The sequence below is a fragment of the Cyprinodon variegatus genome, unplaced genomic scaffold (genome assembly GCF_000732505.1).
Source record: "Cyprinodon variegatus isolate N-32 unplaced genomic scaffold, C_variegatus-1.0 Scaffold562, whole genome shotgun sequence".
NCBI lineage: Eukaryota > Metazoa > Chordata > Actinopteri > Cyprinodontiformes > Cyprinodontidae > Cyprinodon > Cyprinodon variegatus.
In genome coordinates this window covers 570,352-583,411 of record NW_015151015.1, presented here as the reverse complement: position 1 = coordinate 583,411, position 13,060 = coordinate 570,352, and the positions used below count along the sequence as shown (strand labels likewise).

Below are 13,060 nucleotides of genomic sequence, written 5' to 3'. Positions count from 1 at the left end.
TTTTGTTCCATTGATTAGAATGACGTTCTTTTAAAAAAAAAATTCAGCTGATGTTTGAAGGCTTTAAAATACTTGTGGATTACCTGGAAAACAGCCTAATTATAAAACAGTTGACTGATTGTAAGGGACAAATCTAAAAACTTTGAGAGCTCAGAAGGAGTCACCTCTATTCCCTTGTTGAAATAAGGATTTACCTCAGAATAACTGAAAACTCTCAGGTTTTATTCGTTCAGGTCTCATTTTCAGCCACACCAAAAAGGTCCAGACTATAAGGCTTTTTAGTTAAGAACTTTCATAGAAATTGTCCTCACCTTTCATCTTCTCTTATATCAATCAGAACACAGCAGTAATTTAACCACAGCTTCAGGAGTGGGTTTCACTTCATTTGTACACTAAAGCAGAGAATCTGAACAGGAGATGAATTACTAACTCGGGGTCTGTGCTTGCCAGCGTGGCAGGAGTGTCCCGCAGTGTCACTCTGGTGGTCGCTTACATCATGACGGTAACGGGACGAGGTTGGGTGGAGTCCCTGGCAGCCATCAGGGCGGCCCGGCCATGTGCAGGTCCCAACCTGGGCTTTCTGCGGCAACTGGAGGAGTTTGAAAACACAGAACTGGCAGAGGTTAGTCATCACATTTATGTACATTTAAGTGCAGTTACAGTATATGAACACTGATTTTTAAACAATACCCTTAAGAGGTTAACAGAGTATTGAAAGGGATTTCTATGCAGTTTTTGGATTCTGATGCTATTCAAATAGGTGCAGTATCTTTTTGTTTTAACAAAAAAAATGATCCAATGGGGTTACAACACAGCATGGATGTTATACCCAAAGTATTTCTTCTCTGTTTATATATTTATACATAAATTATATTTATATTTATACATAATATATTTATATCTATGCTCTGAACTTCCATATAAATGCGTTCTTTGCACCATGTTTTTTTTCTCCCACACTGTTTATATTTGATCACTGCTGCACTTTATGGAATGGAAATGTTCATTTACTGTTTGTATACACTCTGTGTATACAAAATGTCAATAAAAAGTTGTCAAAGACTAAGTTGTCTAAGTCTTCTGTATTTCAGAAACAGATCCGCAGAGGTTTTCACACACCGAGAAAATTATCTAAAATAGAGAAAATATCTCTTCAGCTGCAGTTGTATAGATGAGAATGTTTTGTTGATGGTGAGGTAAATTGGTCAGGCTGGTTTAATGAAATAGAAAACCAGCTGCAACTAATTTACTACTCATTACAACCAAGATATGTGGAATACTAACTCTGAACACACAAAACAATCAACATTGAAACAAAAGGGCCGCCTGCAGCAAAAGATCACCTTGAGAGCTGTTGCTTCTTAGCTCAGAAAAAGAAGCTGATAGTGCAGACAGAAAAACAGGACAGTCAGAGATCAGAAAAATGTTGCCTACTTGGTTTAAGGAAGGTGATTTCATTAAAGTATATTTAATACATTTATCTTAATATTTCAGTATGCTGAAATATTGAACAACCTGATTATACGATAAACAATTGCTGAAGTGCAAGAGTCAATGTGAGGCCTTCAAACCTCAGAGGACCCCTGTCAAGCATGGTAGTGGTAGTATTATGCTGTAGGGATATTTTGTGGTTCAAGTAGTCTTATATTCCTTTATTAATTATTTGCGTTCTTTTAAAGACAACATTAAATTCAGTCAGGTTTTATAAAGCTTTCCTGCCAGCGGTTAGCCAAATTGTTCCTTTTGGACATAAGTAGCTGCTAAAACTCGGCCTTTAAGCTTTTAAGTTGGAACTGCATTAAAATCATTGACACTCGAGTGGTTAATGCAGAAAAATGTCTGAAAGGGTCCTATGCAATGTAAACGTTATGCTTATAATTCTGTGAAACATCCACATTGGAAAAGGTGCAGTGTGTCTTATTCTTTAATGAGACATCTTCCTCATGAATACTTAGATCTCCGTCTTCTACTCACCTTGTTCCTTCTGCCTGCCGCAGCACCAGAGCACTGGGAAATTCCTTCCTTCTGTACACAACACTGAGAGTCCATCTTAGTTCAAGGCCAAAATCAGTCCTGTCTGTTAAAACTTACCTTCTCACCATCATGGCCTATTGTCTGGAACTTTTATGTTTCAGTTGGGTTGTTTTATTTTTTTAATTTTGGTGATTTTCTTGTTTTTTTTTCCTGTTTTCCTAATTGCACAGTGGCCTGTTTGCTCTGTGAGAATAAAATGTATTATACAGATGCTGCTGCTTAGGACACCATGTTTTTTCCTCTAAAAAAAGCATTAAAGGGGTCATAAAATGCAAAATTGTGTTTACATTGTCATAGATGAATAACGATAGTTCAGTGGGTGAAATTGACGTACAGAGAAGTTCAAACCCCATCGACACCTTTCTCTGGAAATCTAACAATTCTAAACTTTATCCATAAAACGGGGGAATCCAAACGAAGCACCGTCAAATGAACGTCAATTTTAAGATGTTGCCTTATTTGATTCTGGCCTGTACTTTTGTCACACCCTGAAATTGGCATACATTCACATACAGACTGTGAAGACATCTTTACAGTCGTCCCAAGGATCCGAAGACTCAACAGGCATGGATTATTTTTTTCAGAAGATCCCTGCAAAGTTTGATGCTTAAGTGTTCATGTGCTCCAAGCATTTTACTGAAGACAGCTTTCAAAATATTGGACGGTTCAAAGCAGGATTTGCTAAACTTCTTTTACTGAAACGAGGGGCTTTTCCGAGCGTAAGTCCATCACAACCGTAAGCTGTAAGTAATATTTTGTTGCTAAGCTGTTGATAGCAATGCTAGCATATCTATGGTGACCAGATTTGGTTCACTGACTGGACCGGACCGTGCATTCGAACCGAGCCAGCCGGGGACGGAACGACTGAACCCGACCCGGTATGCTTCCCCCCATCTGCCTTACCGTGCAGGCAGGGGGGGCCTGGGGAGTGCCTGGTGTGTTTCGCCTACATGCAGGACTGTAGTCGACCAAAATCCAGGACGATTTTGAAATTCAACCCAGTCATTTTTTTTTAGGTATGAAAAGTAGGACATGTCCAGGCAAAAGATGACATCTGGTCACCCTACCATAGCAACAATTGGATGTTTCAATAAGTGAGTGCTTGTTGCTATGATGCGTCTTTGTTGAATGATGAATCAGCACACAGCTCATCTAAATATTCATGAGCATACCGTAAAAGGAAGAAAACCTGTCGTTTCATTCTGGGGCTTATAACAAGGCTTGAATTAGTCATTTTCAGCCCAACCAATGTTACACACCCTATTCAGAGACCTCAAGGACAAACAGCAAATACCCTATATAATCATTCTATGGTCCCTTTAAGAAAATAATGATGCAATGCAATAGTAAAACTGCTCTGGGTGTCTTTTAGAAGTATGTTGTTGTTGAAAACCAAACTCTAGATGTATACATTTTGTATATATCATAACAATGTTTGATGAAGACTCTGAAATATTTTGTATTTTTGTTAAGTAAAAAGACTAAACCTGTATGCTTCCATTTTCCCACATCTCTAGACTGTTTGTGATTGGATGAACAGGGGTGTGTAAGCAGAGAATGGTAGATTTAACATTTGTATAGTTGATCTGTCAGCTGTTCTATTACAGCTAAAACAACACAAACCATTCAGCTGTAAAACCACATGTTTACAGTTTGATAATCGAATGATCATGTGACTTCAGCTGATGCTTTTCCAAAGTCAAGAAGAAAGATAACTCCTGAATTGATTAGGTCTGCTTCCCAAAGATCAGATTGAAGGAAGAAGAGTGACTTTTTAGAGTATTTCATAATACCAATTAAAACTTTTTCTCCCCTCCTTTCAGTATCGAGCCTGGTGGATGGAACAGTACGGGAAGAACTCCTTTAATGATGAAGAGGAAGTTCAGAATCTTTTAAATAAAAAATCTAACAGCAGTCTGAGCAGCAGCAGCAGCAGCTCTGCTTCTGCCAACATCCCCCAAGCTCTGGGAACAGGTCACACCTGAAGAGAGACTCTCTGCCCTCATCTCCCTGGTCCTGAGGACTGATCTAAGGACTGCTGGCATTGCATCAGCAGGAACATTTATCCAGGATTTCTCGCGTGAGGACGAATGGTTGAATCTGGTGTGTGTACAATAGCCGGGGGATTTCATACCCCTGTTGTCATGTCATGTCTTGGCCTCCAACTGTCAAAACAACATGCAAGGGCAGCCAAGCGTGTCCCTAAAGAAGTATGTACATGAAGTCCTGAGTGTGAGCACACATTTAGCAGCATACACTCCCCCCATCAGTTATGTTATGCTGTGTCTTGGACTTAAATTATGAGTATTAGTTTCTATGCAGAGTAGAAACTAAGAAACTTTGTATTTCCCAGCACAAATATCACAGTTTTTTTTTCTTACCTAAAATACTATCAATATTCTTTGAACTGATCTGAATGGTCAAAAGTTCAGCAACTGCAGGCTCCACCTAAAAAAAACAAAAAAATGAATTGTTTGTTGTGTAGATAAAGTGCGATTGATGTTAACTTTCATCCAGGAGGTGAAAATAGTTCAGAACTTTTAAGATAAAAACTGCTGAGAGAGCTATGATTTCATTTCGATCAGCTTTGTTCATATTTGACATTTTAGAAGTTACCTGCTTTTGAAACATCAGAATTTAAGATGCATTAAACTTTTTTTTTTTTTTTATTATTACCAGTACCTTGTACTATGTACTCATAGGCTAATTCTTAGACAAAACTAACCCCTACATTTCAGGGTTATTTTACTGGGACGTTATATTATATACATGATTGTGAAGCAGAAGGGAAAATAATGGAATTTTATTATCTTTTTCTAAAAGCAGCACATTTTGTTGTGGGTAGATGCTCAGGTCTTCTGATATATTCTCACCCAGCTTTGTACATCAGGAGATTATTTTCAATTCTTCTCCACAAATGGACAGGTAGTATCTGGAGATGGGCTCTGAACATCAAATTTTCAGATTCTAAATCAGATTTTTTTTTCCTCTATACTTTGACTGGTGTTAGGATAATTATTATTGAAGATGTGTGAGTTTATCACACCTTGGTATGGGCTATTCTAACACTTTATAGCTTTCCATTGAAGCTCTCATTGCCAGTTTGGAGCAGGCATGTGCAGTTGGCCTTCAAAGGCCACTATCCTGCAGGTTTTCCATGTTTTTCTCTTTCAGCATACCTGATCAAGATTATTTTAGTTTAGTAAAAGCCTGTTAATCAGCAATTAATGAAAAAAAAAATGCTTTGCTGAAGTTAGAAAACATCTAAAACCTGCAGGGCCTAATAGGACCCCTACAGAAACCCTAAATTCCAATTAACTCCGACCTTTTTATCCATCCCTGCTGAGGAAAGGATTCCCATATCATTATTTTCCGGCCTTGTATCATCATAAGGATGATCTTTTCAGGGGAATATATAGTGTTAATTTTTCTTCATATAACATTTCACATGTAGATTTTGAGTTTAATTTTTGTTCTCATCCAATCATATTGTTTAATCCGAACCATGACTAATAGTTTTCATCTTAAACAATTCTCCTACTTGAGTTTTTGATATCTCCAGCCGGGCCACCTGGCTGCTTTTCTGATTAATGGTCTTCTTACCCATCCTGTTGTTCCTTCCATACTGTTTCTATTTCCAAATGATGAATCAAACTGTATCAGGAGATGTTCACTGCTTAGGATATTGTTTTTTAATCTAACCCTGCATTAAAATTTCTTCTCAACATTCTCCCCCAACTTTAGTGTCTGCCTTTTTGTAAAGTGAATTCAAAATATTAGTAGAAGTAGCCGAATAAGTTGGATTTTTGTAGACAAATAATAAGTATTCAGATTTTTCTGCAATAGTTTATACATAATGTAATGTTGTATATTAAAATATGAAAACATTTTATTTTTAAAGGTGTTCTGTTTTTATTAAACAACATTAAAGCATAGACAAGGTAAAAAAAAAAAAGGCTATTCCTTTTTTTTGTTTTTTGCTGAAATCAAGCTCATTAATGGTAGCCATAGCCTCTGCATGAGCTTTTAAAATGTTTGTAACAATAATTACAAAGAAAATAAGATTATATAAATATTAATATGATTTATAAAGCAGTTTGTAGGAAAAAAAGGTAGAAACTATGTAAGTGAAGTAAAATTTGCTGAAAAATGCAAATAAGAATGAAGAAAAAAGTAAACAGGAAAATAAATGTAGAAAAAAAATCTAAATGTTATTAAAGAATACAACAAAAACATATTTAGTTCATATAATAATAAAATAATAATTTATTTACTTCAAAATTTTATGGACACTTTCTCTATTTTCAGTACAGGTAAACCAAATACTGTTGGCCTATATTAGTTCTCTCATGTTATTGATGACCTTTTTTCAAAAACTTAAATATGTCATAAGATTATATTAATATGATTTATAAAGCAGTTTGTAGTAAAAAAGGAGAAACTATGTAAGTGAAGTAAAATTTGCTTACGAAAAAATGAAAATCAGAATTAAGAAACAAGTAAACAGGAAAATAAATGTAGAAAACCCCCCAAAAATGTTATTAAAGAATACAATAAAAACCTATTTAGTTCATATAATAATAAAATAATAAACTATTTACTTCAGAATTTTATGGACACTTTCTCTATTTTCAGTACAGTTAAAGCAAATACTGTTGGCCTATATTGGTTTTCTCATGTTATTGATGACCTTATTTAAAACCTTAAATATGTCACAGAGCTTTTATTTTCCCACAGGTATATTTCAAACCATAAACCAGGTATTTTATCGGTTGATTCTTCCAGCGGGAAATGATTTTTCTGCGCATCATTTCTCCCGTAGGATCACTCCGCAGCTCAATTTTTTTGTAAATCTTTATCATTTCAAAGAACTGTTTTGGTCTCCAGTCCTCTGACTTTCCACCGTGCGGCTGTGTGACTCTGCAGGCTGACGCCGGCAGGGTTTCCCCTGCTGTCTGTCTTACTGGAGGTGCGCCGCCGCGCGCGGCGCTGATAAGCTTCGCAGGAGGCGCAACTCCGGCAGGTGCGTCCTCCTCCTTCTCCTCAGCATCCTCCTCCTGTCTCCGCCCCTCCTTCTTCTCATCGTTCTGCGGGGATTTAAGCGGGCCCGCCGGAATGGTGAGGGCTTTCAGACACTGGCAGATTTCAAAACTTCACGGGTTTCGAGTTTCGCAGGTAAGAAGAGCCTCGAATCGGATCCAAGAGCTGAACTAGTCCGCGTGGGAGTCCACGTTTATAGCGATCTTTTTTTTTCTTTTTTCACTTTTACAACTTTTGATTGCGTGCTTTCACAGCCTACACATTCTATCACATTAAGTAGAGGATCTATAAGCGGAGTTTTGTTTTTGTTATTTGCGCAGAGATGAACTCTGAAGTGGATTACGGAGGCTCCGGCAGCAGCGGCAACGGGAAGCTGCGCCAGTGGCTGATCGAGCAGGTGGACTGCGGGAAGTATCCCGGCCTGGTGTGGGAGAACGATGAAAAGAGCATCTTTAGGATACCATGGAAACACGCCGGGAAACAGGATTATAACCGGGATGAGGATGCCGCGCTTTTCAAGGTACTGAACATTTAGGCCGCAGACCTGCTGTTTAATAAAATGCTTATAAATAGGCCTAAAGAATACATTCTAGTTTAATTTGCGGTGTAATTATAAATGCAGGGTGATTTTCTGCTGATCTGCAGAGTTTATGTAAATGTGTTCATCCAGAGAGCATGCATTCAGTAAACAGGAAAAAAAAGTTAAACTAATTTCAACTTATGAGAAAAAAAAGCTAAATGGATCAAATCTATAATCAGCTTTTTTGTTCTCAATTTGGCACATTTTATAGTTGTCTTTTACATTTAATTTATTTCCAACCTGATTTTAAAAGGCTGCAGTTCGTTAAAAATAAAATTAAATCTGAATTAAATCAAATTCCAGCCTGCATTCTTTCCCTTAAACCAAGTAGAAACTCAAACTGACTAAGTAAGTCTTTTATGGTCATTATTTAATCTTCTCCCTGCTTCTTGTCTGCAGGCATGGGCGCTTTTTAAGGGCAAGTTTCGGGAGGGGATCGACAAGCCAGACCCTCCGACCTGGAAGACGCGCCTGCGCTGCGCTCTCAACAAGAGCAACGACTTTGAGGAGCTGGTGGAGAGAAGCCAGCTGGACATCTCTGACCCATACAAAGTGTACCGCATCATCCCTGAGGGCGCCAAGAAAAGTCAGTGATCCTAACGCCGTGATGCATGAGTTTGATCTGGAAACGTGCTCCATGTTAAACCCTTTCCTCTTTGCGCACAGGACCCAGGCAAGAGGACAGTCCTCTGAGCCCAGTGAGCTATCCCATGCATCATCCCTACCCCACTGTACCAGCTCAGGTAATTAACATGCACATGGAAATGAGCAGGGCGGGGACTTGGAGGGACAGCAGACATGCTGCTGAATGAACCATAGGCTATTGTGCATGCATGAATGAACAGATAAATAACAGCTTTATGATGTGTTGAATGATGCTGAACAAGCATTTGAAAACAATGTGCTGCAGCAGGGAAGACAGACCTTAAAAAAAGTACCAAAAATAGAACTAAACTTTAAAAAAATATCATTGTGTATTGTATGATTATTAAAAAAATAAGCTGGATAAATGTGTTTGTCTACAGATACCACAGTTCATGCCAAGCCCTGAATGCAGCTGGAGAGATTACTGCCCTGAGCAGCCGTCCCTGCCTGAGCTGTCCTTCAACCAGTGCCCCTGTCCCCCACGCAGCCTGCAGTGGCAGACCTCATCCATGGAGAACGGTAAGTCACTCTGCTCTGTAACAGCTGCATGGGCCCAGTCTGTTCTACATCCACTTTTTGGCATGTTAAGCTCGACTCTGTTCCTCTTTCTGTGCAGGATACCAGCTCAGAGCTTCCATTTACTCCTACAGTCCCGCAGACAGTCAGCCGTCTCCCTTCCCGCTGGACGCAAGCATCAGATCAGCAGAGGCGCTCTCAGGTGCATGAAATACACTTTCACTTCACCTTTTCACCTCTCACGCCAGGCGTGGGCCAGAGGCCAGATCTGATTCCAACAATCGCCTATGACTACACTGCAGTAAAAATGCATTCACTGCATCCGTTAAATTCAATTAAAATCTTCAATTATTAGTTGGTTGTTTTTTTTTTCTAAATAGGTAATGCATAAAACTTATCTTAACACAAATCTGTTCAAGATCATTGTATAAAACATTTTCTGATGCAAGTATGGAAATGGGGTGTCTAAGATCTAAAGTATGACACCAATCTTGCAACACAGATCCTGTTTCCTAAAAAGCAGAATGTGTTTCTTTGAGGTTGCCTTTAACCTGGATACATTTTTCGAAAATGTTTTCAACAATCTGATTTTGTCGATGACAAACGCATCAAAATGTTTGTTTACCTTCTATTTTCTCTTTGTGAACAGATTTCCGCCTCCATGTGTTGGTCTATGTACGAGACACGCTGGTGAGGGAGGTGACCACCTCCAGTCCAGAGGGGTGCCACATCACCCCGGGTGCCCCAGAGAAGCCTTACCTGTCGCCGGGTGGACCTGACGTTGTGCCTCTACCTGTGGACGCCCTCTCTGCCCAGAGGAGAGCGGACGAGTGTCCCCCCAGCCCACCGTCCGGCCTGGAAAGGGGGGTCTTGCTGTGGATGGGTGCAGATGGACTCTACGCGCGCAGGTTTTGTCAGAGTAGGGTTTACTGGCAGGGAGGCCCTTCGCCGTACGGAGACAAGCCCAACAAACTGGACAAAGATGTCACCTGCAAACTTCTACACACACAGGACTACCTTACAGGTAACAATTCAAAATAAAAGTAAAAATCTTTTATAGATAGATTTTCTCCCCTAAAGATTAAAAGCGTCAAAGACACTTGTTTTCAAATATATATTTTGAAGCAAAATTGTGTTAAAAAAAACTGAACTTTTAAAGTTTTCCCTACTCATTTCCTCTTTTAAGAGAACAAAAGAGGCTAACATAACTAAACTGATGTGGTTATAATCAGAAACCATTTAAAAACACCAAATCAAAGAACAGTTTTGATTGTGACATTTCAATAAGTACTAAAGTTCCAGCTCATTTACTGGAAAAGGCCCATTTACAGTGTCTTAGAAAAGCTGTGGTGACCTTCTTAAAGAAGCATTTCATGATAAGCTGTCAGTCACATGACTCTCTGCAGCACCACATCATCCCCACCCACATGCACTGTGACATCCCCAGCTGTGACTGACAGCTAATTGTATTTGCATACTTAGTGTGACCAGGACTTTCCATTCGATTCACCCCAAAATGTCATGCCACTTCAAGAGAAATTCTGTTGAAATCATTTGCCTGCTTAGATCTACTTTAGATACCAAAGCTAATAATGAGGTGAATTCGTCTTGTTTCCCACCAACCAGAGATCCAGAGTTTCGGGCTCCATGGACGGCCGCCCAGTCGCTTTCAGGTCCTGCTGAGTTTTGGCGACGAGTGTTTGGATCCTCAGAGACAAAGGCGTACCCTCACAGTCCAGGTGATTGCTTAGCCCCATTTTTAGTGAACCTAACCATGCATTTGACTTACTGGTCAAAATCAAAGCTTTAATTTGAAAGGTTTCAAAAAATAACGCTGGACATTTAACTTTAGCTTCAAAACTGAAAAATAGGATTTGAAAGTCTGCAGGAACTTCTTCATTGTCAAGATGCAAGCTTTGGTTTCAAACTAAATTTAGATTCGGAATAGTTACTGAGAATCATCATCAGCCTTTTTCCAGCCTTTTTACCTTTCACATCTTGAATTTCTGAAACAATATAAAGTGAAAGCTGATGAATTAATTCAGGACATAATGATCAGAAACTACACACCCAAACAATCTCAAATACTCTCAGAGGCTTTGATTTAAAGAGGCTAAGGTGGTAAAATGTATTATAAATCAACACAAACACATAGTTTCTCTATGTATTTTGGATCATTTTCACACATTGTTTAGAAATAATGGCAAAAACTAATAAGAATACAGAAGTTGTTGGCCAGCATGTTGCAATTACATTAACCTTTAGCCTTCTATGATTGATGTTAGACAAATACCAAATTGACCCATTTTGATTTCATGACTGCTTGTTAAACATCCCTGTTTCATTTTATATACAATTTGTGCATAAAAGAGTTGAAAGTAAGGGGAGGGTAGAAAAAACTGAATGTAGTCCAAAATGTTTTATAGCCTTAGAAGCAATAGTCTGATAAATGCACCAAGTCATCTAAAGCTTTTATCCTGTCAAAGCTCTGAGTTTCAAACATTAATCTTTAGCTTCACTGATTAAAACTCAAAATCACTGCAGAAAGAGCAAAATGTTGATATTGACCTTTTCTTTCCACCCTGTGCATTTCAGGTGGAACCGTTATTCGCCAGGCAGCTCCTGTACTACGCCCAGCAGACGGGCGGCCATTACTACCGCGGCTACGAGCATCCTGCAGTAACAGAGCATCTAAACGCCACTGAGGACTATCCAAGAGCTATCACGCATCATCACAGTAGCAGCCTCCAAGAGTGAACCATGAGTGCCTTGAGTGACTGTTAAAAAATCCTTTAGGGAGGCACCAAAGGCTTTTAAAGAAAAGAAGAAAAAAAAGAGACATGGCCGCAAAACTCGGGGACCAATGGTCAAACATGGACGGCAATGTACATAAACTGATTATTTTTCAGCTGTCGACCCTGTTATCAATTCTGTGTATCTACATGTGACAGAATATGTCATAGCGTGATAAAATGATGGATAACTTTTATTTTAAACACACATTGTTTTCTTAGGGAACTGAAACTGACAGCGACAGTGATTGTACAAAAAGAATTCTGTGCTAAATGTGCAAAATGCACCTTTAATTTCCCTTTAAGGAGATTAAAATATAAACTCCATCCTCGTATCATAAGATGTTAGTAGGACATGGTTAGCTTAGCCTTTGATAGCATAGCCTTAAAGCCAAACCAAAGTTGCTAGCGTGACTCCATGCTATTCTTGCAAAATCCACCAAAGACAAAACGTTTATACTTGTCAGAACCAAAATTTTAAAAGGAAATGTTTGTACGTAATTAACATCATTAAACATGCATTCTGTCTACACATCTCAATATGAGCTAGGATAACAAGCTGTACAATTTTTTTTATTTAAAAACCTCTTGTAAATAGGATTTTTTTTGTAGAAATATATATATTTTTGCTAGTGGACACTATTACTATTGTTTATATGAGAAACTCAGGGAGCTGAATGTAGATAAGCTTTTTAACTTGTATTTTCATTTATAAATTGAAAACTATAAAGTTTTACATTTGAATGAACCTTGGGTTAATCTGAATATCATTAACCCCAGTTTGTAAAAAAAACAAAAACAATAATAAAACAACAATAAACTGTGATAAACAGGCTCTTTTTCATAATTGTGAGCTCTCTGGATAAAGTCAGTACTATCTGTGCGTGGTTTGAGCAGGAAGTGTGGTTCACATGCAGGATGACGCTGGTTAATCAAACGCCGGGTTATCGCAAACAGCGCGATGACATCAAGAAGGGCGTCAAGAGAGGAAGAGGTTGGCCACGCTTTCCGACTAGATCTGGGTAAAAAAGCCTTCCTGGCTTCTGCTTGCAGAAATGTTTCCACTTTTATGGAAAACAACCAAAAAAGACACCACAAAAACATTTCTGTAAGGCGAAATACAATTCAAAACATGAGCAGGGAAGAGGATGTCATCAAGTGATGAGGTTAGGTTTAAAAAACAAGCCTTATGGAATTACTTTGAAAACCACCTTTAAAGCAAGTGAAGGAAAACAGCTTTTTTTTCTCAGAAAAGTCTTAATCTAAGCATTTTGAACACATATTTGTGGACGTGAAAAACCTTCAAACAAACATAAACAATCCTACTAGTGTGATGCATTATTTTATCACACTGACCATGTGAACTACACTTATACTAGATGTTATCAAACATACATTTGTGTGATAATATGCATATTTATATAATGAAGTTAGGCTCAGAACTATTCCTGGT

General features: G+C 38.5%; 2 protein-coding genes across 2 annotated transcripts; both read left to right on the top strand.

Moving 5' to 3' along the window:
* Nucleotides 1-283: 283 nt before the first annotated feature.
* On the top strand, nucleotides 284-5,866 carry dusp22 (dual specificity phosphatase 22). Its single transcript, XM_015391849.1, has 2 exons — nucleotides 284-622; nucleotides 3,858-5,866. Exons 1-2 carry the CDS (start codon nucleotides 497-499, stop codon nucleotides 4,017-4,019), a joined length of 288 nt encoding a protein of 95 aa, XP_015247335.1. The 5' UTR covers nucleotides 284-496; the 3' UTR covers nucleotides 4,020-5,866.
* Nucleotides 5,867-7,175: 1,309 nt separating this feature from the next.
* On the top strand, nucleotides 7,176-11,609 carry irf4 (interferon regulatory factor 4). Its single transcript, XM_015391851.1, has 9 exons — nucleotides 7,176-7,209; nucleotides 7,395-7,594; nucleotides 8,054-8,240; nucleotides 8,321-8,397; nucleotides 8,680-8,818; nucleotides 8,916-9,017; nucleotides 9,465-9,839; nucleotides 10,442-10,554; nucleotides 11,411-11,609. Exons 2-9 carry the CDS (start codon nucleotides 7,397-7,399, stop codon nucleotides 11,570-11,572), a joined length of 1,353 nt encoding a protein of 450 aa, XP_015247337.1. The 5' UTR covers nucleotides 7,176-7,209; nucleotides 7,395-7,396; the 3' UTR covers nucleotides 11,573-11,609.
* Nucleotides 11,610-13,060: the final 1,451 nt, after the last annotated feature.

Bases quoted from the DNA above. Each gene is read 5' to 3' on its own strand.
- dusp22 (XM_015391849.1), top strand. From the start codon at position 497: ATGACGGTAACGGGACGAGGTTGGGTGGAGTCCCTGGCAGCCATCAGG. The intron at 623-3,857 runs GTTAGTCATCAC...CCCTCCTTTCAG, and splicing joins AAAACACAGAACTGGCAGAG to TATCGAGCCTGGTGGATGGA.
- irf4 (XM_015391851.1), top strand. From the start codon at position 7,397: ATGAACTCTGAAGTGGATTACGGAGGCTCCGGCAGCAGCGGCAACGGG. The intron at 8,241-8,320 runs GTCAGTGATCCT...CTTTGCGCACAG, and splicing joins CCCTGAGGGCGCCAAGAAAA to GACCCAGGCAAGAGGACAGT. The intron at 9,840-10,441 runs GTAACAATTCAA...CCCACCAACCAG, and splicing joins CACACAGGACTACCTTACAG to AGATCCAGAGTTTCGGGCTC.